This window comes from Ochotona princeps, chromosome 6, assembly GCF_030435755.1.
Source record: "Ochotona princeps isolate mOchPri1 chromosome 6, mOchPri1.hap1, whole genome shotgun sequence".
Lineage (NCBI taxonomy): Eukaryota > Metazoa > Chordata > Mammalia > Lagomorpha > Ochotonidae > Ochotona > Ochotona princeps.
The window spans coordinates 44,179,881-44,207,252 of record NC_080837.1 but is presented as its reverse complement, the minus strand read 5'-3'; the positions used below and the strand labels follow the sequence as shown (position 1 = coordinate 44,207,252).

General features: G+C 45.1%; 1 protein-coding gene across 1 annotated transcript in view; it reads left to right on the top strand.

The window, feature by feature from the left end:
• KATNBL1 (katanin regulatory subunit B1 like 1) overlaps positions 1-27,372 on the top strand; it is a 38,765-nt gene that overhangs the window by 2,594 nt on the left and 8,799 nt on the right. Inside the window, exons 2-4 of the mRNA XM_058666120.1 lie at positions 20,258-20,388; positions 20,912-20,952; positions 25,051-25,330. Of these exons, the coding sequence (XP_058522103.1) occupies positions 20,272-20,388; positions 20,912-20,952; positions 25,051-25,330 (438 nt within the window). The 5' untranslated portion in view covers positions 20,258-20,271. The remainder of the gene's footprint in view (positions 1-20,257; positions 20,389-20,911; positions 20,953-25,050; positions 25,331-27,372) is intronic.

The window sequence follows — 27,372 nt, the reverse complement described above, 5'->3', positions numbered from 1 at the left end:
GAGTGGCTGCAACAGCAGGAGCTGAGCTAGTCTGGAGCCAAGAGCCGTCCCCCCCCCCCCCCCCACCAGCCTCGGGTCTCCCATGCGGGTGCGATCCCAAGGTTTTGGGCTGTCCTCCACTGCCCTCCCAGGCCACAAGCAAGGGAGCAGCCCGGACACAACTGGTGCCCATATGGGATGCTGGTGCTTGAAGGTGGGGGTTAGCTTGCTGAGCCACAGCTGCAGGCTTCAACCATGAAGTGCTGAGAGCCTAGGCTTGCTTCACAGCTCGGGCTCCTGATTGCAGCTTCCTACTGCTGCAAATCCTGGGAGGCAGCAGGCGGTGACTGTATCCCTGGCCCTCTGAGGAAGACCTGTGCGAAGTTCCTGGTTGCTGACTTTGGCTGGTCCCCAGTCCCTGGCTGTTGCTGGCCGCTGGGAAATGAACAGTGGACGAGTGCCCTTGAGTAACATCTGACTCTTCAGTAAACACCTAGAACTTTATTTGAAAGATGAAGAGACAGAGGGCTTCCATCTGCTTTTACACTTTCCAGATGGCCTCAATAACCAGTGCTGGGCCTGGCTGAAGACAGGAGCCAGCAGCTTCTTCTGGGACTCCACATGGGTAGCAAGGGCCCAAGCACTTGGACCATCTTCTGTTGCTCTACCCAGGCCATTAACAGGGAGCTGGACTGCAACTGGAGCAACCAAGGCAGTAACTGGTGCCCATATGGAATGCCAGCGATGCAGGCAATGAATGGCTTTACATGTTAGGTCACCGCACCAGCCCCGGTTTATGCTTATTTGTAGCTGAGTTCTTGCATTTTATTAATTAGTTGCCAATTATGATTGATTCTGTGTGCAGCACAGCTTTAGGCCCAAGTGGCTGTACAAAAGATATGTGCCAGGCAACACATCTTCAGGAAGTTGATCCAGTTTGGAATGTGAGATGAATGTGTGTGTGTGTGTGTGCGCGCGCGCGCGCGCTTCTGATACTCTCCATTAGAGCAGTCGACACAGGCTGACCTGAACCGGGGACAGCTGCAGAAAGCTCATGATCTGAAGGATTTACCTAGGACATGGCATGGAAATGCGGATGTGAATTGTCATGAGGAAGCAGTGTGTGCAGAGGCTTGGGAGTGAAGATGATCTTTGTAGGGATCCATAGGTCTGACCTACTTGAGGCTCCGGTTGAGTCAGGTTATGTGGGCAAAACTGTGAGGATTGTTGTGTAAGACACGAGAGCTTTAGGTTTGATACGTGTGACCATGAGCCCACTGCAGGATAGGTTTTTGGAAATTTAAAAAGTTTTGGAGTTTTCAGCTAGCTACGTTTTCACCCCCTGGGTGAATCCCCAGTGTCACACTGTGGGTGAGGGGTGCTGCTGGCATCTGCTAGACGGAGGTCAGGGTACTGATAACCCTGCCACAGGTGGACGGCCCCTCATTGGAGCTGGGGTTGAGAAGCTCCAACTTGAGCTGGGCTCTGCAGCTAGTCTCTGCTTGCACGTGGGTAGATGAGTGTGAATTACGGATTCTAGGGGCATTAGTTGGGGAGGAGCTGGCAGAGACCTCAAGAAGGAGGCCTTTGTTCGAATCTGGAACTACAGAGAGGCAGTAGGAGTGGGAGGAGAGAATGACGGTGCACAAGCAGTGGTAACGAGACAGTCACTTCAATAACATTTTGTCCTTTTTTAAAGTAAAACAATTGATTTTTCTTTGAGAGCAGAATGGAGAAGAAAAAGAGAAGAACAAAAAAGCAAAAAGAGAGAGAGAGAGCCGTATCTTCCATCTGCTGGCTCACACCCCAAATGCATGCAGCAGCTGGGTGGGGCTGGGCCAGCCCACAGCCAGGAGCCCTGCCCTCCGTGTCCGTGTCTCCCGCTTGTCTGGGTCCGGATCTTGGAGCTGTCCTCTGTTGTGTCCCGGCGCGCTAGCCGGAATCTGCATCAGAAGCAGATCGCAACCCAGGCGCTTCAATGTGGAACATGGCAGCCCCAGGGGCAGCTTTACTGCTGGGCCACAAAGCCTGCCCCTTTAATAGCTTATGGTTTTTGTTTTAGATTTAAAAGTAATGCATGTGTATTGTAGAAAATTGAGAAAATATAGGGGAAATAAAAATAAAAATCACTTCTAAAACCTCCTAAGTAGAAGGAACAGTGCAGTGGTCCTTTTCAAGCCTTCATACTGATAACTGCTTCCCGTAGGAAACTGGGACTACGGACTGGTGTCGTCATAGCTGGCAAAGCTACTGTCTGCAGTGCCAGTTCCAGTGTGTCAGCTTCTAGTCTGTCTCCCTCCGAATGGTCTGGAAAAGCCTTGAAGATGACCAGAGTACTGGACCCTGGCACCTACTAGGGAGACCCAGGAGAAGCTCCTGGGCCCTGGCCATAGTGGCCATTTGGGCAAGTGAACCACTGGGTCGAATCTCTCTCTCTCTCTCTCCCTCCTGCTATGCCTTTCAAATAAATAAAATCTTTTTAAAATCTTCTATTTATTTTTATTGGAAAGAAAGATTTATAGAGAGGAGAGGAAAAGGAAGATATTCCATCCACTGGTTCACTCTCCAAATGGCCATAACAGCTGGAGCTGAGCTAATCCAAAGCCAGGAGCCAGGAACTTCTGGGTCTCCCACATGGGTGCAGGGGCCCAGGAATTTGGGCCATCCTCCTCTGCTGGAACAGGCCACAGACAGGGAGCTGGATGGGAAGTGGAGCAGCTAGGAAGCAGCACCCATTTAGGATGCTGGCACTGCAGGTGGAGTCTTAGCCTATAAGGCTGTGACACTGGGCCCAAGTGCAGAGATGTTCATGATATGTCTGTGGGCTTGCACTCTTCCTCAAATTCCTAAAAAAAATTTTATATTTATTTACTGAAACTTATTTTTACTGATTTATTTGTTTGCTAAGGTGAATTTCCATTCTCAGTATGACCCACCCCTTCCCTTTTAGAAAAGTTTATTAAAAAGCTTCTTTTTCTATTAAAATTTAATGAAGACTTAGATTAATTATGGATCTCCACCTTAAGAGATGATAGGGCTACTTTTGGTTTTTCAAACATAGACTAGAAGTCACAGCCCTAAGCTCGGTCACATCAGTAAGCACGTGGCTCACTTACCCTTATCTGCTGATTAACATCGGCAAGGTCCTTTCCAGCTGATTATTCCTCAAGGAGAGATCTGTCAGGAGGAGAGAGACTTTCTTTGCATCTTCTTTTTAAATATCACTGCTGCTTATTGTGAACTTCTGCATACATCTTTTTTTTTAAGATTTATTTATTTTTTTATTACAAAGTCAGATATTCAGAGAGGAGGAGAGACAGAGAGGAAGATCTTCCCTCCGATGAATCACTCCCCAAGTGAACCGCAACGGCCAGTGCGCGCCAATCCAAAGCCGGGAACCAGGAACCTCTTCCGAGTCTCCCACGTGGGTGCAGGGTCCCAAAGCTTTGGGCCATCCTCGACTGCCTTCCCAGGCCACAAGCAGGGAGCTGGATGGGAAGTGGAGCTGCCGGGATTAGAACCGGTGCCCATATGGGATCCCGGTGTGTTCAAGGCAAGGACTTTAGCCGCTAGGCCACGCCGCCAGGCCCCTTTTTTTACACCTTAATATGAATTGGTGTATTCCTTCTAAAGGCCTTTTTAAAAGATAGGGGGAAGGATTTTAACTGAAGTGCACTAGAATATAGACTTGAGGAGGTCAGGACCATTGTTGCATCTGCCTTGATTTCCCCAGTGCTTGAAATGGTAATGAGTGCACAACACAGATAATGGATTCTTGCTGGAACAGGGCAGACTTGTGCACAGAAGCTCTGGAGTAACTCACGGAACTCAAGACAAACCAGTTCATGTGTAACCTAGCCACTTCTCGTGGTAGTGGTAGTGAGGCATCTGGTACCCACTTGGCTGCCCTGCAGAACTACTGAGCAGTTACTGCTTTACTGTCCCTGCCATTGGCAAAGTGTTAGCCACTACTTTGTTTTACTCAGGTGCCAGTTATACTTTGGTTGTCCTTTATTTAAAAAAGCTATGCCCTATCCATTTCCTGTACTACTTAGTATCAAATTTGATGGTATGTTTTTACTCTTGTAGAAAACAATAAATCAAATATTTGAAATTTGGCCCTTCATCTGTGGTGATTTGTGACAGAGCAATGGGAAACTAGTATTGTGGCCATTTTCTTTTGAGCATCCTATTTTTACAGCTACCATATGAATATTTAAGTGTAGTTTTTCATCAGAAAATTCCTCCACAGAACAGTCATTTGGCATAGCTGTCTGGAGGTTGCTTGGGATGCGCACAGGCCAAGTCAGAGTGCTTGGGCCTGAGACTGCATTCTCCATTTCCAGCTTCCTGCTGTGGAACCTGCGGGAACAGGATGTGATGGCTCAAATGATGGCTCACCGTCACCCATGTGGGAGACCTGGATTGAGTTCCAGGCTCTTAGCTTCGGCCCGCCTGATTGTTGTAAGCATTTTGAGGGAGCAAATCAGCAGATGGAGATCTGGGGCTTTTTTGCCTGCCTTTGAAAAGAAATAAATAAACCATTTTTAAAAATTGCATCACAAGTAATCACTTGGGGGAAATGAATCATTCTGTGCCCATACCAGTGCTTGATGACTTTCAATCTGGGTGGACAAGGTTATTTTTTTGCTTAATAAGTAGCCCCATATCTTAGTGTATTCAAATAACAGAGGTTTAGTCTCACCTTGCAGAACAAGCAAGTTTTCTGTGTTCAGGAATGTGGACAGATGAAGTCTCAACTTTCTAACCCATTGCTACTTACTGTGACACAGGCAAAAGGTGATGGCAGAAGGTATCACCAAAAACAATTTTTTAAATATTTATTTTAAAGGCAAAGTTAGGGAGGGAGGGGGAGAGATTTTTCATCTTCTGGGACCCTCCAAGTGGCTGCAGTGGCCAGGGCTGAGCCAGGCTGAAGCCAGGCGCTGTAGGACAGGAGCGGGCGGTGCTGCAGGGCCTCCCCAGGCACATTGGCAGGAGGCTGGAGTTCACTGTCCAGTGACAGGCCGTGGACAAAAAGCACATCACGTGATTTCCTGACTAGTTCAGGATGGGTAGAGAATGATTAGAAGAAGGCAGTTATTCATGAGGGGGTCATTTGGGAAGGTGACCTTCGAGCTGAGTATGGGCAGGTTCACCAAGACATGCTGCAATAATTCTCATCAGCTTGAAGGTGTGAGAAACCTGTCAGTCTTTCCAAAGGTTTAGATGTTTATATGGATGTTTAAATTAGGACATTTTAATATGCTTAAAAGACTTGATAACAAATTTGAAAGGCCCAGGTAGGAAAAATACCATTCTTACCTGTACCCCCCACCATCTCTCCAGACCTTTGTCACATTTCTTGTGTTGCCTTGTAAAGATGCTCAATGAATGTGAGGAATCACCCATCTTTTTTCCCTAAGTGGTAGCATGTTCAGTATCTTACCTACCCAGCCACCACCCCCCTCACTTTCTAGTGTAAGTTGAAGCCAAGTAAAAAATGACTATAAGTTCAATGAACTATAAGTTCAAAATGACTAAAAAATACGATGAAAACAACCATTTACTCTTCCAAATTTTCTTAACTTCATTTTCCTATTATTACTCCCAGGAACTTAATGGGTATTCGATCAACTTGAGTCTTAAAAAGAATGGGGGCAGTAATCCCAGAGCATATGAACTGTATCATAAAAAAAAAAACAAAACTGAAAAAGAGTTGGTAATTCTTACTTAGCATCTATTTTGTAATTTTTATGTCAGGATGATTCATTCATAAAAGAGAATTCTGTTTGATCTAATTTCATTGAAATGCTGTGTCATTATATAGTACCCGCTGATTTTCTACAAGCCTGTCTTTATTTTCGTGCGTGGTGCCTTCTCACGTTTGACATGACTTCTCAAGTCGGCCTTCGGGGCAGGGTGGTGAATCATTGCTCCGTGGGACAGCACATAGTAAACCACTTTGGTGGTTCAGCCGGTATAGGATTTGTGAGTTTTTCTGAATGTGATAAGAGGGCATAATTCCATGATTGGAACATGCGGTGAATTTGAACATGTAAGGCTCTGGTACCTTGGTAAATCATTCCTTAATAGTAGAAAGCAAGTATACAGACAGTCCAGGTGACCTGCTAGAGCGTTGGTTTTGTTGGGCAGTGTGTGAAGGCATCCTTGTATTTATGTCCATCTTTCTCTTTATTCTTTTATTGTTACCTCCCTACGCTAACCCGTGCTGTGTCTGATGGACAAATTCTTTCAAGATGTTGAGCTTTACTCAGATAATACTAGCAGGGATTAGAAATTGCTATACAAAGGTAAATAAATGAAATGAATTTGTTCTTGTTGTTGCAGTGTGTAAAAAACATAATTGAATACTTTCTGAGTACAAGTCTTCATTGCTGCTCTGAGCCGCCTCCACCCTCCCGCCCCTGCCACTCTTACCAAATGGAGCTAGGAAAGGAATGTCAGCTTTAGTGAATCATAATTTTTTTTATTACAGTTTGACCTTAAGTGTTTTGTTTTTGTTTTTTCAGTTCTTATTTGTCAGGTAAGTTTTACCAGCTTTGAACTGAATCATAGAGATCTGTGTATGTTTTGAATACTTTAGTAGTAGTAATTATGAAAATAAAATTTTTAAAAAGATTTATTTTTATTGCAAAGGCAGATATACATAGAGAAGAGGAGAGACAGAGAGGAAGATCTTCCGTCCGATGATTCACTCCCCAAGTGAGCCGCAACGGGCCGGTACGCGCCGATCCGATGCTGGGAACCAGGAACCTCTTCCGGGTCTCCCACGCGGGTGCAGGGTCCCAAAGCTTTGGGCCGTCCTCGACTGCTTTCCCAGGCCACAAGCAGGGAGCTGGATGGGAAGTGGAGCTGCTGGGATTAGAACCGGCGGCACTTGTATGGGTTCCTAGTGTGCAAGGTAAGGATTTTAGCCGCTAGGCTACTGTGCCAGACCCTATGAAAATAAAATTTTAAAAGGATTTTTGTTTGAAAGGCAGATTTTGCAGAGAGGAGAGATACAAAGAGGTCTTTTTTTTTTTAAGTTTTCATTGATTTATTCATTAATTACATTGTATTACATGACACGATTTCATAGGTACTGGGATCCCCCCCACCCCCTTCACCCCAAACCCTTCCCCCATGGTGAATTCCTTCACCTTGCTGCACAAAGAGGTCTTCATCTACTGGTTCACTCCCAAATGAAGCAGGGCTCAGCCAGGGCTGAGCTGATCTCCAACTGGGAGCCTTTAGCTTCCTCTAGGTCAGATGGGTGTAGGGGTGACTCAAGGAATTGTGCCCTTTATCTGCTCTTCGAGTCCACAGGCACAGAGCTGAATGGGAAATGGAGCAGCTGGGACACAAACTGGCACCCGTATGGGATGCTGCCTTTGTATATTGATGAAAGTTTAGTGAGACTCATTGGGTGGGTCTTGAACTAAAACTGTTGGTGTCTGTGAAATGACTTTGGGCAGCTTTGCTTGAACTGCTGGCTTCTCTTTCATATTTTAACAGAGCAAATCCCCCTGCAAATTATAGCTGCTGAAAAACGTACACAAGTCCAGAAGTCTGACTTCAGGATTCATATTTTCTTGATACACCAAAGAGTAGTTTTTACAGTTCAATCATATAAGAAAAGTGCAGCTTCACTTGAATTGTCTTAATAAGCCAAAGTATATTATGATCAAATTTTTTTTTAATTATTTATTATTTAACTTCAGTAATTACATTGTATTATGTGACACAGTTACATAGATACTTGGGTTCTCCCCACCCCTCCCCAAACCCTCCCACCATGGTGGATTCCTCCACCTTGTTGCATAACCACAGCTCAAGTTCAGTTGAGATTTCCCCATTGCAAGCGTATACCAAACATAGAGTCCAGCATCTTATTGTCCCGTCAAGTTCAACGGCTTCTTAGGTATACCCTCTCTGGTCTGAAGACAGAGCCAGCAGAGTATCATCCCAGTCAACTGAAAGCTCCAACATACCATCAGCAAAAATTTACATCATTATGGAATTAATTGACATAGTAATGAGTAACCAATATGTTAAAAGTAAATGCGGGTTCCCAGCCACCTTCTGTGACCACCTCACCTATACTTCAATTTTCAACCATGAAAAATTGTTAATACAGAAACCTGTGTGCTCATTCTCTACCTCTGTTGGTAAGCAGCTGAATTTTCTGTCAATGTCTGCCACATTTACCATGTTTATTTAGTTTCCAATTTAGCAAATATAACCATTCAAAACAGGAATTTAGGTGGGCATTGTGCTGCGGCAAGTTTGTCCGCATCCCGTGTTAGAATATCAGTTCATATTCCAGCTGTTCTGTGCTTCTGATCCGGCTGCCTGCCAATACACTTGGTAGGCAGCAGTTAATGGTTCAGTACTAGGGTTCTTGCTACCCTCCCCTGGCTTTGAGCTGGCTCAGCTCTGGTTGTTGGCAGACACGTAGTTAGTGAAGCAGCAAATGGGAGAGCTTACAGTATCCTACCTTTCACATAAACTAAATAATATATTATTTCGAAGAGATCAATTAAGATAGAAATCAAGAAATGTTTCAGAGGGACTGGCTTTGTGTGGCAGTCATTAAGCTGCTGCGGGCTGCTCTGTTCCCAGTCCATCTTCCTGGTAATGGTCCTGGGAAAATAATGGGAAATGACCCAAGTACTTGGGCCCCTGCCGCTCATGTGGGAGACCTAGATGAAGGCTTTGGTGCCTAGCTCCTACCTGGGCTATCATTGTAGCTCTCTAGGGAGAGAACAAGAAGACAGATTCATCTCCCCCCAACCCCAGTTTCCTCTCTCCCCTCTTCCTCCTTGCCTCCTTCCCTTTTTCCTCCCTCTGTCTCTTTATTTCCACCTTTGAAATAGATGTTTCTTTACAAAATGTTTCGGAGAGAGAGATTTGAAACCATTCATGCTGAGACAGGCTTGTGGTAGATTGAAAAAGGGGGGAAAAAGTGAGGAGAAAAAAATGGGCCAGCACAGTAGCCTAGTGGAAGGTCTTCCTTTCTGTCTCTATTGCTCTCTGTGTATCTGACTTTGCAATAAAAATAAAACATGAAAGACAAGAAGTATGACTAGCAGAAGCCTAGGAAACGAGGCCTAATGCCAAAGTATGCTTTTAGTGTTCAGGGTACTTACAGCGCTTTTAGGAGTTTCTGCCCCCCTCCTTCCTTTAACATGATTAGTTTCTGAGGTTCTTACCAGGTTCTCCTGAATTGGATCACTTGGTGTCTCTGACATTCCAATATTAGTGTTCTCCAAACTTTGCTATGTTGAAATCATCTTGAACACTCAAAATATTCTTAAGTTTGACAATTTTTTGTTCCCCCTTTTCTTTAATTTTCTAAAAAAATTAATACATAAGTAAATCATGTCCTGCAGGTTCTTTTGGAATGGAACAAGTTAAATGTATAATCGTCTTGAAACTTGTTTTCAAAGTCACCTAGCTAGATAGGTGGGAAAGCTGGGGATTTCGAACATGGATCTCTGCGTCTAGTAGCAGAGCTGCATCAGGCTCTAAGGTCAGTGGATCTTCAGTTTTTTACCTAGGTAGTGAGTTGTAATAGCCATTGTGTAGAGAGAGGAAAGCTTTCTTGAGAGCAGAGGGGTCAGTAGGAGCCTGGAGGCCCTTTAACCCCACCCCCACACCGCTCCCAGACCTTCAGGTGAGAACACGCACCACGTCCCATCCCAGCATCTCCAGTCTGCATGGCCAGACCTAGCCCACACAGCTGAGTGGAACGATCAAAAACCAGTAGGACTGGCTGTGGTCATCACTCCTTGAGACAAATGTGTACTCTAGATGCTTTGAGGAATGTGTGCAGCCTCTAGGACAGAAGGCTGAACCGATCTTCTGGAGAAAAGAGTGGATGTGAGCGCAGGGGAGCTGTGTTTCTCAGCCTTGTCAGGCAAATGCCCGAGAGGCCATGATGACATGTGCTCTGTGCCAGTTTCTTTTAAACCAGCTTGTTGAGGTGTCATTTCCATGAGTTTTGACGAATACGTAGTTGTATAATGACCACAAAGATCAAGATACAGAGCGTGTCTCTCTTCTAAAAAGTTTTCCTTTTTCCCTTTGCAGTAAATTTCTCCCTTTTTCCCTCATACTGTGGTATCCACTGATCCTTTCCTTCCTTTTTTTTTCTTTTGTCCTAATTTGAAAGGCATGGTTACAGTTAGAGACAGAAGAGCTGGGCAGCTCCACAGCTGGAAGCCAGCACCTTCTTCTGGGTCTCCCACGTGAGTCCAGGAGCCCAAGGCCTTGAGCCGCCCTGCACTGCTTTCCCAGATACATTAGGAGGGAGCTGGATAGATCAGCAGCAGAGCAGCCGAGACTCAGGCCTACACCATGTGGGATGCCAGGGCCACAGGCGAGGCTTAGCTGGCTGTGTCACAGCACAGGCTTCTTGGCTGTTTCTAGAATGTAATAAGAATAAGATTATGTAGCATGTAGATATTTAATAATTTGATTTATACATATATAGAAAGATACATGAAGTGGCACATAGGCTTTTGAGTCTGGTTTCTTTTACTTGGTGTAATCAATTGAGTCTTGTTGTGTATAGCAGTAGTTCATTTGTTATTAGTGAACAAATGATTTTTTCTTTTTCTTTTAAGGTTTATTTTATTTTTATTGGGCAAGTAGATTTACAGAGAGGAGAGAAAGAAGGATCTTCCATCTGCTGGTTCACTCCCCAAAAGGCCCCAAGGACCAGAGCTGTGTTGATCTGAATCCAGGAGCTTCTTCTGGAGCTTCGATGCAGGAGCAGAGTTCCAAGGTTTTGGGCCATATTCCTCTGCTTTCCCAGACCCAGGCAGGTTACTGGATGGGGAGTGGATCAGCTGGGACATTGATCATAGTTGATTAGGGTGGTAAGGGTCAAGGGCTACAGGAAGGTGGGTGAGACCATTATCTCCACATTCTCTGTATCTGGGGGAAGGGGGAAGCAGAGAAGCCACACCCAGCCTCCCAAGCACCTCTGCATCCTGGGATGGAGGACAGCCACCGGCACCACCTCAGGGTGCCCGATGTGGGGGTTTGCTCAGAGAGTCCTGCTCAAGAAGTTTCTATAGTTCGGCTGTTCTGAATTACTGATGTTTTCGCCACTTCAATCATGATGAAATCTTTCCAGAATCCACTAGTTGACATAGTCCACCTTAGAGTCTCCGCTTGCCCAGATATTGATTACCAGCACTTGGCTGGGGTAGTTGATCAATTTGTTCTGTCCTCTGCAGACTCCAATGAACTGCCATATCCTCCATATACATCTGGATATGCTGTCCACTGCTCTGTCTGAGCAACTGAGGAGGCTTAGCTTTGACACATGTACTCCACAGTCAGACCATGGAACCTGCAGTTCTCTTCAGAATCCAGTGATTCAGTTGAGGGGATTCCCATACAAACTCCATCTGAGAAACTCCATCTGAGGTCCAAATTCCAGACCTGATTCTTGTGTGTGCTTGCCAATCCAGGGTCTAGCACAGTCGGTATATGCTAGGGGTTGCAATTGCTGAGTTAATTCTGTTTCCAGCCTTGTATTCTACACAACCAAATGTGTGTTGGATCCCAGCCTGATCCTGCCCACCACACACTTGACCCTCAGGTACGCCAGTGTGAGCTGCAGCCTAGTCAGAGCGACCCACGATAACCCCCACCAGGCCAGCCCCCTGCATTGGTTCTCGTGCCTGCCAATATGTACAGCATCCTGGTCCAGTCTATCCCATATCGCATTCAGCTCTCATACATGTCAGTGGGCATTGAAGCCTAGTTCAATCCAACCAGCCCACTATCCAGCCCACACACGTGGTGGTGGGTGCCACTCTGTTTAGCTCTGACTGCCCCAGTCCTGGGTCTCATGCTTACTACACTGGCAACTCAAGAGGGAGGTGCCACTACTTGCCTACTGGACCCACTCCCAACCCTGGATCATGGATATCCTGATAGTTTTGTAGTTTAGCTTGGCAGAATTTGCCCCTCCCCGTGCCAGCATCTGCCAGCTGATGCTACGGGAAAGCCCAAATAACCCACACCCACTCTGGCTTATGCATGCACCAGTAAGAACAGTCAACCCAACCTGGTTTCTCCCTGATCGAGCTTACATGAGGCCAACAGGTGTTGTAACCCTGCACAGTCTTGTATGCTCCCATCCCAACTCACGCTCTCCAGTGGGAGTACTAGTCCAGTGGGGTAGCCCCATGCAGCTGCTCTACTGGGCTTGCCCCTCCGCCCTTGGGTTCATGTGTGCTGGTTGTGCTGCGGCCCATTCTGGTATGGCTTGCCTCGCCTCGGCATTTGCCAGTAGGTGTTCTAGTCTGGCCGGGCCCAAACCACCTCCAATTCCAGCTCAGGCTGGTGGGGGCTACATCCTAGCCCAGCCCAGCCAGCACCCAGTCATGGGCAGCATGTGAACTGGCCTGTGTTGTGGCCTGACCCGGCCTGACCCACATTCCATTCTGGTGCTCGGATTCACCAGCGGGTGATATGAACTGGCCCTGCCTGGTTCTCCCCCGACCTGCACCAAATCTCTGCTGGTGGGTTCCATTACCTGACGTGGTCTGGGCTGCTCCTTATCAACTGTATCTCAACGGAGGAGTTTCCCAAGCTCCTCCAGAAGAGCCTCTCCCAATGCCAGATCTCACGAACACTGGTGGGTCCATGGGCCAGTCCTACTTAGTCCACCTCCTCTCCTAGCAGGAATAGTGGCCTTTCCTGACCAGCCTTCACCCATTCCAGTTTTTACTGTTGGGTGTCATAGCCCAGCCAAGCCTGGTCCACAACCAGACACAGCTCACACCTGTCTCAGCAGGGGCAAAGACCTAGCTTAGCCTGTCCTACACCTGGTTCTCACAAGCACCAGGGGGTGAAGTCTAGCCCAGTCTGGCATACCCCATACCTAGCTGACACTTCTGTCAAGGGACACTGTAGCCATATCCGGACCAGAAAATAGCCACCACTCCGGCCCCCCGTGTTCACCAATGGGAACCACAAGCCAGGCAGGGCACCCCCTTAGTTCCACAACCAGACATATTTCCAGCCATAGATCCTGTGCATGCCAGGCGTTACTCTGACGCAGCTTGATGCAGTCCCTCACCTGTCTTGGCCTTTGCCTTAGATGCCGCAGCCCGGCCTGAGCTGGCCTGCCTCTGGTTCCAACTCTCGCTGGTGGGTGCTGGATCCTGGCTGTGCTCAGTCTGCCCCTTCCCTAGCACATGCAAACCGTTAGCTGTGGCAGCCTAGCCCGGCATGACCTACACTCCAGCCTGGTTTCTGCACTTGCTGGTGAGCTAAAGTTTGCTTGGATCTGCCCAGGCCACCCCCTTCCAGAACCAGTCTACACATTTGCCAACAGTTGGAGCTATCTTGCTCAGCTTGCCTGACCTGGACTTTGTGCTCACCAGTGGGAACTATGACCCACTAGGGGAGTTCCCCAGGTTCCCCCACTTGGCCCACTCCCAGAACCACATCTCTTGCATGCCAGTGAGTTTTAGGCTCTTGCCCAAAATAACCTGCCCCTCCATCTTGACTTTCTATAAGCTGGTGAATATTACAACCCTGCCTGCCCCACACCCTGTGTTAGGATGCACGTGTGGGTGGTACAGCCTAGAGCTGCCCAGGTTATACTCGGCCCCAGTACCTGTGAGTGATGGCAGCTTCCATGATCACTCCTAGTTCAGCCCATTACCACCCCAACTCTGAAGCTAACCAGCAGGACATTTTTTTCTCACAGGGTTGAGCCCACATATTCCCCACAGAATCTATTCCTGGACCTGGTTCTCTCGCGTGCTGGTTGGTGTCATGGCCCTATCTAGGCAGTCTAATGTGATCTGTCCCCTGATTCAACATGCAGTCAGATACTGCGATCTAGACCTACTAGGTAGGTCCACAGCCCTAGCTTTTGCGTGGGCTGGCGTGTGGTAGTCAGCAATGTGCCATGCTAACAAGCTGTACTCAGGACTACCATGTGGGCTGGTGTATCAGTCTGACCCACACAGATCTGGTTTCTTCCCTTCAAGCCACCAGTTCTCAGTCCCCCCACTTACCTGCAAATACAGTGGCCCTGTAGTGGTTAGTCCCTCAAGATTCATTCCTCATCTGCATGCACAGTGGCCTTATCCATGGATGTCCCTAGGCAGTAATTCCAACCCCCAGAATCTAAGAGCTCACTGCTGGGTGGCCAACAGATGGAGTCCGGCACCAGTTGGTACTCTGGCTGCTTTCAAGTCCAAGATGGCAGTAGTGAGTGGAGCCAGGGACCAACCGGAGCTCCCAATAGACCCTTTCACAGTGTACTTACCATGAAGGGAGAAAACTGTGAGGGCTAGGCAAGTCCAGGACTCACTCACCACTTGCCAGCAGTGGTTTGGGCTAGGGCCCAAAGCACTGAGTCCAAACTGGCTCAGGTATCCATAGCAGCCGCCATGCTGCTGGAAGCTCCTTCCACCCAAGCCCCAAGGTCGAACTCCCCTTGGTCCCTCCCGCCAAGATGGTGGCGGTTGGTGGAGCCAGGGACTGACCTGAGGTCCCGAGAGATCCCTTTACAGTGTACTTATGTGAAGGGAGAACATTCTTGGGCTTGGCAGTGGTGGCTGGGGCTAGAGCCTCAAGCATTGAGTCCAGCCTGGCTCAGGTACCCTCAGCAGCCATTATGCTGCTGGAAGCTCCTTCCACCCAAGCCCTGAGGTCGAAATCTAAGCATGATTTTTTATTTATTTTCAGAATAACACAGAAAAATATCTTCCAATTGCTGATTCACTTCTGAAATGAATGGGACTGGCCCATGTTGGAGTCTGGAACCCCATTTGGATCTCCCACATGGGTGGCAGGACGCTAGGCAATCCTCCACTGCTTTCCCAAGCACATTAGCAGAAAGTTGCATTAGAAGTGAAGCAGCTGGAACTCGAACCAGAAGGCACTTTGATATTACAAGCAGCTGTGCTACAATGCCAGCACCTCCAGCGTAAGTTTTAAAAATACTTATTACTCAAAAGGCAGAGTTACAGAGAGAAGGAGAAACAGTGAAATCAACCATCTGATGGTTCACTCCCCAAATGGCCTCAGTGGCCAGAGCTGGACCAGCCCAAAGCTGGGAGTCAGGAGCTTCTTCCAAGTCTCCTGTGTTGGCTACAGAGGCCCAAGCATTTGGGCCTCCTAACTCTTTCCCAGGCCATTATTAGGGAGCTAGATCAGTAATGGAGCAGCTGAGACTCAAACCAGCGCCCATATGGGATGGCAGCATTACAGGTGGAGGGTTAGCCTTCTATGACATAGTGCTAGCCCCCACACCCTTGCAAGCATAATTCTTTTTTTAAAGATTTATTTAATTTTTACTGCAAAGTCAGATACACAGAGAGGAGGAGAGACAAAGAGGAAGATCTTCCATGTGATGATTCACTCCCCAAGCAGCCTCAACGACCAGAGCTTCGCTGATCTAAAGCCAGGAGCCAGGAGCTCTTCCATGTCTCCCACATGGGTACAGGGTCCCAAGGCTTTGGGCCGTCCTCGACTGCTTTCCCAGGCCACAAGCAGGGAGCTGAATGGGAACTGGGGCTGCTGGGATTAGAACCGGCGCCCATATGGGATCCCGGGGCTTTCAAGGCGAGGACTTTAGCCGCTAGGCCATACCGCCGGGTCCACAAGCATAATTTTTAATTGTATCTCCTGGTCAGGGCTGAGCTGATCTAAAGCCAGGAGCCAGAGGCTTCTTCCAGGTCTCCCACATAGGTGCAGAGTTCATAAGGACTTGGGCCATCACCTGCTGTTTTCCCCCGCAAACAGAGATTGAAGGTGAAGGATCAGCCCATTGAGCCATTGTACTGGCTGCTAAAATCAAATAATTCTTACAGTAATTAAGGCTTGAAATGTTGGGGCTGTAGTTATAACAGTCGAAATGAGAAGATCAGAATGGATCCGCAAAATATTTTGAAGGAAGGTTCCAGAAGACAGTGATTTATTGGAATGAAGGAGAGAGGAATCATATAGCTCCAGAGTTTCTAGTCACAGTAATTTGATGCCCACCATGTCAGAAGTCATAGCTAAGAAGAGCAACCAGTTAAGTGGTTGGTTTGAGGGGATTGAAAGTACTTTTCTTAGGTATGTTGATTTGGACCTAGAAATGGCAGCCCAAATACAAGAAGCCAAATACAAAGAAATCAGAGAACTGGGTCTAGAGGAACCAAAAAAACAAAACAAAAAAAGATGAGGGAACTGGATACTGCTGGACAGTCATGCTGTCCTGTGAGCAGAAAGCATCAGGACCAGGCTCCGGAGTGATGGAAGATCCACATGGTGATGAAGGAGGAGCGTGGCTGACCTGGACGAGCATCAGGGCCATAAAGGCTCCCATACAGCTCCAGCTGAGAGGAGAGAGCAGAGTGGAGGCAAGATTGGAACGTTACAGAGAACATGGGAACTAAAGGGAACTCACTGTAGAAATCTGGCAGGGAAAGGCAGCAGAGAAAGGAAATGGGAGTTGATAGGGGAAACCTGAGTGTGTTTGAAAGCAGAAGGGGAGGAATCAGTTCAAGGAGAGAAAGAAATCAAAGATTTAAAAGAAAAATGTGTGGAGCAAGGTTTAAATCAAGTTCAAGGTAAAGATTGAGCTGATTAGATGAAGTCCTAATTTTTGAAAAGTTAAAATAGATTCTTACGCAACATTCTCCCTGTGTATTGGCATTTCCACCTGTTTTGCTTGTTTGCTGTAGGGAAGTTAATTTCAATAATCCCATTCAGGTCAGCCTGGCTGTCTCAATTCTATCATTGCTACCTTATTTTTAATTTGATGTAGAGTAAATTTCATTTAAACATAAATACTCACAGGTCGTAGGAGTTATGGAGGCTGACAGCTGTTCAGCAGGAGAAGCAGGAGCTCCTGACCCGGAGGGTAGTCCCAAGGAAATCTCTCTCCTCTCCCCTTCGTGGAGACTCCTAGGAAAAGGGTACATGTTCATTCTTTTTTTTTTTTTTTTTTGACTGGGGTGGGGGGTAATCTGCCTCATGGAGGAGGCCTGTGATTTGTCTTTAAGCCCTATAAAGCTGATGTGCCTAAGAGAGAAAATGACCCATATGAAATGAGAGAAGGTTGGGAAGTTGCTGATAGCTTGTGTTCCTCCGTCATCATCTGAGGAAAATTAATACCGTCATTTTCATCTTTTAAAAATTTGGTAATTCAGGATTGACAGTGTTGACTCTGCAGTGCTTGAAAGTGGATTGGATTCAGGTGATGGAAACTGAGACAAGGTAGAGTGTAGTTCTCTCCTAGCTGCTGCAGCGGTGTGTGCTGCACATGTGACATGTTCTCGCCAGCTTTAAAAAAAGGTGGGAGCTTTACAATTTAAAACTCCTTTGTTATTTATGTGTAAAGTCGTGGTTATTCATATGCCACACTCTTGCAAGATAACCATATACACCCTTTGAAATACAGCAGTCACTGGAGACGGGTTCTTAGCATAAGGATTCCTGCTTAAGTTTTCAGGAAAATGAGTGAAATTGCCTAGTGAATAACTATTACAATGTAAATAATTAGTGTCCTGTGAAACAAGAATATTAATGTAAAAAGAAAGCCCAAGTGACCTTGATCTGGAGCTGTAACATAAGGTAATACAGATGGAAAGGTCAGACATGTTCCATTTCTTTGAGTTTTTGTTATGAATAGAAAGGGGAAGTATTTGAACATTTGAAGCTGCTTATTCTCTTTGATTTGACAGCCATCATAATATATTACATGAGCAGGTCCCTTTTCATCTTTTTGATAATAGGAAGTAACTTACTATGTAAAGAGAATTTATCCCTGCATTCTATATGCCACAGTTTCTTTACAATCTGAAGAAAATGTTCATAGCAGTCACTGTGCTGCCTCTTATTTATTTTTTTGCTTTTTACATTTTAGGATTTGTTGTCCTAAAAAGCAGGTAGAGATATTTCATCCATTGTTTCACTCCCCAAATGGCTGCAACAGCCGAAGCAGGGCCAGGCTAGACCAGGAGCTTGTATGCTGGGAGCTGGAAGCTGGGAGCTGGGAACGCTGTCTGGGTCTCAGTGTGGGAGTACTTGGGCCATTATCTGCTGCTTCCTGGGCACCTTAGCAGTAGGGCTGCATTGGAAGCCTGAACGGCTGGTTGAACCACCACCCTGATTACAGGATGTGGGTGTCCCTAGTGGTGGCCTGATGTGCTGTACCACAACACAGGCCCCCTCTGGTTTATTTAAGCAAATTCAGATCATGTGAAGTATATGGAATATTAATAAGTTGATATTTTGGTTTCTTCTCAACTTTGTTTCTATTCTCCTGCAAATTTTTTTGGCTGTTTTTAATTTAAAAGATTATCCTTTTAGGACCCTTCACAGTAGCCTAGTGGGCTAAAGTCCTGACTTTGCAAGCACTGGAATCCCATATGGATACCAGTTCGTGTCCTGGCTGCTCCACTTCCCATCCAGCTCCCTGCTTGTGGCATGAGAAAGCAGTAGAGGGTGGCTCAAAGCCTTGGGACCCTGCGCTCGTGTGGGAGACCCAGAAGAGTTCCTGGATGCAGTGGATGGAAGATCTTCCTCTCAGTCTCTTCTCTCTGTATATCTGCCTTTCCAATAAAATAACTATATCTAAAAAAAAAAAAAAAAAAGCAAACAACTTTGTGTCCACATTCAGTTACTCCCTCTCCTGTCCTGGGCCTAGGTGACTGCTAATCTGTTTATACATTGTACTTTATGTACATTCCATACAACTACAGTCATATAGTATGTAAGCATTTTGTATCTGGCTTCTTTGACTTAATAGGATGGTACATGTATTTCATTCCTTTTTGTTACTCTATGATATTGCAAACAGCAAACAGCTATATTTACTCATTCATCACTTGTACATTTGGATTGTTTACACTTTAGGCTTTTCAGTACAAGGTTGTTTTGGGGTCAAGGTTGTTATTAAGGTGCAGGGTTAGCCTCCACCCACAGTGCCAACATTTCATATGAACACTGGTTCAAGTCCCGACTGGTCCACTTCCAGCTCAGCTCCCTGCTTGTGGCCTGGGAAAGCGGTGAAGAGTCCTTGGGACCCTGCACCTGTGTGGGAGACCTGGAGGAGGTTCCTGGCTCCTGGCTCGGGATCAGCGCTCACTGGCCGTTGCAGTCACTTTGGGGAGTGAATCATCGGAGGGAGGATCTTCTGTGTCTCTCCTCTGTATGTCTGATTTTGCAATGAAGATAAATAAATCTTTAAAAAAAAGAGAAGTACTTGTAGATTTCAATTTTTTACCTATCAAAAAAATTTAATTCCATTTATTCACAAACGTTTTTTAAAGATTGTTTATTTGAAAGTCAGAGGTATCATGAGAGATAGTGAACCATCCACATGACCACAGTGACCAGGGCTGGGCCAGGCTGAAGCCAGGAGCTTCATCTGGATGTGCCAGTTGGATAGTAGGGGCCCAGGTACTTGGACCATCCTCCACTGCTTTTCCCAGGCCATTTGTGGGGAGCTTGATCTGAAGTGGAGCAGCCGGGACACGACCCAGTATCGCAGTAGCTTTACTGTCAGTGCAAAACACCAGCGTCAATTTTTCCACAGAATTGAAGGTTTTTTTTTTTTTTTACTTTTATTTTAAAGATAGAGCTAGAAAAACTAAAGCAAAAAATAAAAGATAGAGCTAGAGATTACGATCCATTGGTTCACTTCCCAAATGCCTGTTAAATCCGGAATTGAGCCGAATTGCAGCCAGGAACCTAATCTCAGTGTAGATGCCAAGTACCTGAGCCATCTGTATACGCGGGAGCTTGGGCCTGAACCCGGGCGCTTTGATGTGCGGTGTAGGAGTCACAAGTGGCAATTTAACTGCAATGCCAAGCATCCACACCACCACAAACTTTTAGAAGTGGCCTTGTATTTCACCAAATGCCATTGTTCTGAATTTTAGGCTTCTAGATACTAAACTACTTTGTAAATTTCCATTTCATAACTCTTACATTTGATAATTGTTGGTAATAGGGAGCTTGACACTGTTTTGGTAAGCTGTGTGTGTGTGTGTGTGTGTGTGTGTATACACATTGTTTGTAACTGGTTGCTGCTACAGAATGAGAACGGAGAGTCTTACATTCCTGAAATATCCTATGTTCTTTCTCTGTGTTTAAAGTTTCTACAAATGAATAAATGAGAACTGTATTTTCTGTTTTTTGTACAAAGCTCTTACGGAGCCATTGTTGCATTTTTATGTACTTGTTAAATAAATAGTTATCTTTTGCATTTCCTAATTATTATTTGTATTTTGTTGTCTAGGTACTTAAAAGATTATGGCATCTGAAAACCACAATGTTAAAAAACGGAACTTCTGTAATAATATTGAGGATCATTCCGCTGATCTTCCTAGAAAAAGGATTTCTAATTTCACTAATAAGAACATGAAGGAGGTATGTTCATGGGTTTTAGCTGAAGGACAAGATGGCTGACTGACTTAGACAGTGAGAGGGTAATGATTCTGCCTGCTCTTCCTGAAATAAGCAGATTAATGACATGTCACCATTTGAAATCCTCAAAACTCTAAAATCTTTCTGGCTACTGTACAGTTTTGATGTATTTGACTATTTTACTGTAAGTGGAATTTAAGAGCTGTTTCTTCTTTTAACCATTACTAGACTTGTTAGCACTGCTAAAATTCTTTTTAGGCCATGTCAACATTCAATTATTAAGCATTCTTGTAGGTTGTAAGTGACTAGTGGCTCAGTAAATAGGGAAATGAACATGTTGCTTTGCCAAAAATACCTGTATACAGTGTCATGGTACTTGATGTCTGTGACTGCAGCATTGGAACAGAGAAAGCCTTACCTGAAACACTGCTTGCTGAATTTTAGTTTTGTTGTTACCAGTCACAGAGTTTACATAACTCTGTTAAAGAACTTAAATATATTAAAACTATTTACGTTCATTTTTCAGGTTAAGAAATCTCCCAAACAGTTGGCTGCTTACATAAATAGGTAAGAGCATCTTTGCAGTCTGTGTGAAGGAAGCGTGATTGTTCTAGCTGGGGAGACAGCCTTGTCCTCCAGCGGAGAGCCCAGGCTGCTGGCCACCTCCTCTCCTGAACCCAGCTTCCTGCTAAGCGAGGGGCCGGGCGGGGCCTGCCTCTTACATGCTGTACCTGAATTGAGTGCCCAGCTGGGGCTCGGACAGCTGTAGGCATTTGGGAGTTCGCCAGTGAGCGGGAGCTCCCGTCTCTGGGAGTCTGTCTGCCTCTCAAGTAAATAAAAATGTTAAAATACAACTGAAAAGATAGTTTGTGGGAAGTAGCAAATATAAAAAATTGGGTAAAGGTGAGAATAGTAGGGGAAATGAAAGTTCTTTTATTAAAACAATAAATTTATTGTCCAGGTTTTCCCTGATAAACACATCAGTGTTCTCTCTGTTCCTTCTAAAGCTGTATTTAATATGTATTGTGCTCAGCAGTTGATGAAAAAACTAAGTCACAGAAGCTAAGTGATTTGTTCTGGATCATACTTGTATGATTGAATGGAGCATTCATTCTCAAATTTGCCTAAAATAAAAGGCACTTTTGGGCCCGACATAATGGACTAGTGGCTAAAGTCTTCACCTTGAACGCGCCCGGGATCCCATATGTTCTCTGGTTCTAATCTCGGCAGCCCACTTCCCATCTAGCTCCGTGCTTGTGGCCTGGGAAAGCAGTCGAGGACAGGCCGAAGCCTTGAGACCCTGCGCCCATGTGGGAGACCTGGAAGAGCTCCTGGGTCCTGGCTCGGATGGGCATAGCTCTGGCCGTTGCGGCTGCTTGGGGAGTGATCATCAGATGGAAGATCTTCCTCTCTATATGTATCTGCCTTTGCAATAAAAATAAATAAATCTTTAAAAAACAGAAAGGCACTTTCTATATACCCACTGGTGTTCAAAGTGTAACATGGGCCCAGCGCAGTAGCCTAGTGGCTAAAGTCCTCGCCTTGCAAGCACCAGGATCCCAAATAGGTGCTGGTTCTAATCCTGGCTAGCCTGCTTCCCATCCAGCTCCCTGCTTGTGGCCTGGGAAAGCAGTCGAGGATGGCCCAAAGCCTTGGGACCCTGCACCTGCCTGGGAGATCCAGAGGAAGTTCCTGGCTCCTGGCTTTGGATTGGCTCGGTTCCAGCTGTTGTTACCGCCTGGGGGGGGGGCGGTGAATGATCGGACGGAAGATCTTCCTCTCTCCCCTCTGTGTATCTGACTTTGCGATAGAAATAAATCAATCTTTAGGGGAAAAAAAGAGTAACCTAAGGACACAGAAGTATCTGAAAGCCGTGTATGGAGTGTGTGAGGTCAAGACTATTTTTGGCAATACCAAGATATTACTTGGTTTTCTCTTGCTTTCTTCAGTTGATCTTAGCCAAAAGGCCGAGAAGCGATTGTTTTGCTTTCTTGCATAATGATTTTTGGTATTTGATATCACTATAGGTAATGTGCAGATGTAGAAATGAGAATCCAGTTATTTTCTCTTAAGTCAGACATTAGAGTTTGGAAAAATACAAAATAGTACCCTTCTTACTGTTTTGATTATTTTGGGCAATAGTATTTTTTGAGTCTTTCAAATTAACAAATACTTAAATTTTTCTGTATTTTTCTAATACAGTAAACATCAATAGATAGTCACACAAAAAAATTTTTTTAAGAATTTATTTATTTTATTATTGGAAAGTTAGATGCACAGAGGAGGTGAGACAGAAAGGAAGAACTTCCGTCCGATGATTCACTCCCCAAGTGGCTGCAATGGCCAGCGCTGAGCCAATCCAAAGCCAACAGCCAGAGCCTCTTCTGGTTCTTCCACATGGGTGCAGGGTCCCAAGGCTTTGAGCCGTCCTCAACTGCTTTCCCAGGCCACAAGCAGGGAGCTGCATGGGAAGTGGGCAGCTGGGATACAAACCGGCGCTTGTATGGGAACCCTGGTGTTTGCAAGGTGAGGACTCCAGCCGTTAAGCTACCGTGCCAGGCCCAAAAAACAATTATTTTGAATTCTAAAGAACGTTTTATTTCAAAGCATCTTAACACTAAAATATTTGAGAACAGCTAAACTGATACTTGTTCTGTTGTACTCTGTTCAAATTCAATATATTTCAACCTAGTCAAACAGTTTTTTTTTTTTAAAGATTTATTTTTATTAAGCCAGATATACAGAGAGGAGGAGATACAGAGAGGAAGATCTTCCGTCCGATGTTTCACTCCCCAAGTGAGCCGATACGCACCGGTCCGATGCCAGGAACCAGGAACCTCTTCCGGGTCTCTCACGCCGGTTGGGCCATCCTCGACTGCTTTCCCAGGCCACAAGTAGGGAGCTGGATGGGAAGTGGAGCTGCTGGGATTAGAACCGGCGCCCATATGGGATCCCGGGGCTTTCAAGGCGAGGACTTTAGCCGCTAAAGCTAGGCCACACCGCCGGGCCCTAGTCAAATAGTTTTTAAGATATTCAAATTTGTGGGGCCAGCCCCATGGCTGGCTGTGAAAGCTCTTCATCTCTCCTTTTCTAACACTGATTTTCAAATAAAAATAAATATTTTAAAAGATACCAAACTTGTACAGTATGTTTATCACTTTGTTAGACAAAGATTATGTGTTAAGAAAGTGTTCACCAATAAACGTCCTTTGGGACCAGGGAGGAGAGCTTTCTCTGGTCCGAGCCTGGCTCCACCTCTGGACCCCCACTCTCCCTCACAATGACCATCGGGATCGCTCCAAAAACCCCTCATAGCAAACAAACAATCATACAAACTAAAAAAACCTAAAATAAATAGACAAACAACAAAAAGTAGAGCTTGGAATCTGACAGGAAAGAGCTGGCGTGGATTGGCTCATGCCTCGCCGGGTCGGACACAAAGATTAGTTACTCCTCACCATGGTGTTGAGGATTTTCCTGCACACCCCCCCCCAAAAAAAAAGTTCTGCACCTTAATTGTTGACAAATGTCTAGTTAGAGTTACAAGGCAGTCTAGATTATCCTAAAATCTGCCAAGATCAGCAAAATTATACTTCAACACAACAAATGGCTAAATACTAAAATGAAATAGACACGAGACAGCTGAATGGTACCTTATAGCCATTTTAAGGTATATAGCAGCCGGTCCTGTATACAAACTAAAATTGAAATGTCAATGAGCTAATCATAGGTTGTGGTTAAGAACTTGTTTGTTTGTTTGTTTTTTTACATACTGGTTACTCAAAACCATGTCAATTCCATAATGTTGCAAACTGCTGTTGATGTTATATTGGGACTCTTAATTGACTGTGATGATATTCTACCAGCTCTAATTTCGGACCAGAAATGGTCTCCCCAAGAAACTGTTCAACCCATCTGGACAATAAGTAGCTGGACTCTATGCTTGGTATACGTTTGCAAGGAAAGAATCTTGATTGAATTTGAACTGTAATACTGCATCAAGGTGGAGGAATCCACCAGGGGGGAGGGGCGTGGGGAGGGGTGGGGGGATTCCCAGAGCCTATGAAACTGTCACATAATGCAAAATAATTAATAAAAAAAAAGTATTCACAATTTTCTTACTTCCAGAATGGCCTTTAGCTTTTTTTTTTTTTTTTTTAAGATTTATTTTATTTTGAACAGCAGAATTTGGATGAAAAGAGGAGAGACAGATCTTACCAGATCACTCCTGAGATGGTCACATAGCTGCAGTTGGGCCTTCCCAAAGCCAGGTGCTAGCAGCTTCATCTGGGTCTCCCAAGTGGGTACAGGGGCCCAAAGACTTGGGGGTCGTCATCTGCTTTTCCAGACATTGGAGTGGAGCAATTGGGATTCCCACTTGCACACATATGGAATGCTGACACTGCAGACCGAGGCTTAGCATGCCACACTACAGCTTCATTTCATTTTAAAAGCATCTAGCTAATATGACTCTGTTTATTATTATCATTTATTTTATTGCTTCTAGATAAACTATAGCTTTTCCTTTTCAAACCTGGTATTTTAAGTTATTGCTTTCAATTCTAATTTTAGTAGATAACTGAAATCACAAAACGTGGCCTGTTTAAATTTCTCATTTAAAAACTTAGATTTTAATTTTTTATACTTTAAAAATTCTTTTTACAGAACAGTTGGACAAGCTGTGAAAAACCCAGACAAACTACGTAAGGTGATCTATCGCAGAAAGAAAGTTCATCATCCCTTTCCAGATCCTTGTTACAGAAAAAAACAGTCCCCTAGCAGTGGGGGCTGTGACATGGCAAATAAAGAAAATGAACTGGCTTGTGCAGGCCACCTGCCCGAAAAGTTACGTCATGATAGTCGAACATATTTGATTAATTCCAGCGACTCTGGTTCTTCACAGACAGAAAGCCCATCATCAAAATATAGTGGGTTCTTTTCTGAGGTAAGTACTTTTTCTGTTACTTCTAGCTTGCCTTTAGTTCTGTTATGCTGTTGGGGCCTATGTTGTTACATTCTACTAGCAGAATAATTTTTGTTATCCATTGAATTCAGACTTACTTCAGTGATAATAAGTCCCCAGAACAATTTTCTAGATTAATCATATTTGGGTCAGTGATTTATTCATTTTTCTATGTTAGCGATATCTAAGATGAAATGAAATGTTTACTTGTGGCTGTAAATATCCAGAGTGATAAGTTGGCCACAGTAGAAATTTAAAGGAAGTTAAAATGAAATATTGCTTGGAAGGTGTATCCTTGGGCCAAGCGTGATAGCCTAGCAGCTAAAGTCCTCACCTTGCACCTGCCGGCATCTCTTATGGGTACCGGTTCTAATCCCGGATGCTGGACTTCCAAGATCCAGCTCCCTGCTTGTGGCCTCAGAAAGCAATAGAGGATGACCCAAAGCCTTGGCACCCCCCTGCACCTGCGTGGGAGACCTGGAAGAAGCTACTGGCTTCTGGCTCCTGGCTTAAGATTGGCTCAGCACCAGCCGTTGTAGCCACTTGGGGAGTGAGTGAATCAACGGGTGGAAAATCTTCCTCTCTGTCTTGCCTTCTCTCTGAAAATCTGCTGTTCCAATAAAAATAAATAATTTTTTGTGTGTGTGTGCATGTAAAAAAAGTGGACCACTGAAGTGGGTCGTCTACACACATTTTGCTGGGTCCTCAGAATTGCCAGGTAAAGGTTTATTAGCAAACCTTCTAATACCTTTAAATTGTCAAATTAATTTCAGAAAAAAGTTTTGTCCACTATGTTCTTAAAACAGTATATATAAAATAAATGTATAATGTTCCCTTTGTGTAATTAGATCTGTCCAAGTCTGCACTCATCACATCAGTATGTTGGCATAGTTTTATTAAGTCAAAAACTAAAATCTGAATAAACTGTGGTAAGTGAAAGCTAGAGAAGATGATATTGTGTTTTTTAAGAATTTGATTTTTAGTATTGTTTATGTAGTTGAGAGGGATGATTTCCCATGTGGGCTTCTGATTAGGGTACAAAGGGTTGAGATATGGAGGAAGGTGGGAAGGGAATGTTTTGTTTCCTTTTTTTTCAGTGTGCACAGTGGGGAAAGGGGTAGGCACCACTCCCTGCTGTTAAAAACTTACACTGTTTTTTGTTTTTAAAGAGTTATTTATTTTTATTGGAAAGTTAAGTATACAGAGAGGAGGAGAGACAGAAAGGAGGATATTCCATCTGTTGACTCGCTCCCTAAGTTTCTGCAACAGCCAGTGTTGAGCTGGTCTGAAGCTAGGAGCAAGGAGCTTCTTCAGGTCTCCCACATGGGTGCAGGGTGCCAAGGCTTTGGGCCATCCCGACTGCTTTCCCAGGCCACAGGCAGGGAACTAGATGGGAAGTGGGTTGCTGAGATATGAATCGACACTCATATGGGATCCCGGCATGTTTAAGGCGAGGACTTTAACCAGTAGGCTACTGTGCCAGGTCCTAAACTGTTGTTTTTTAGAGATGAAGATGATTTGTGTTTGTTCCTTTGAAAAGTCTTTATTGGAAAGGCAGATTTGCAAACAGGAGAAGTAGATAGATCTTTCATTCACTAGCTCACACTCCAAGTGGCTGCAGCAGCTGTAGCTGACCCAGTCTGAAGCCAGGAGCAGCTTCCAGGTTTCACACGTGGGTAGAAGTTCCCAAGACCTTGGGTCATCCTCTACTGCTTTCCCAGAGCACACGCAGAGAGCAGGATAGGTAGTGGAGCCGCTGGGACATGAACCAGTGTCCATATGGAATCCTAGCACATGCAAGGGAAGGATTTAGTTACTAGGATATCATACCAGGCACATGAGCTGTGCTTTGACATTAAAAAACATTCATATAGATAAAAACAACATTGTGAGAAAATACAAATAGGACCAGGCATGCAAACTGGAACTTCTGCTGCATTGGCTGCTTTTGGCTGACGGGCTGGGGGCGCAGCCTGATCCGACTACTTAAAAAGCAGCCAGCTCCATTTTAGCTTGGGCAGCCA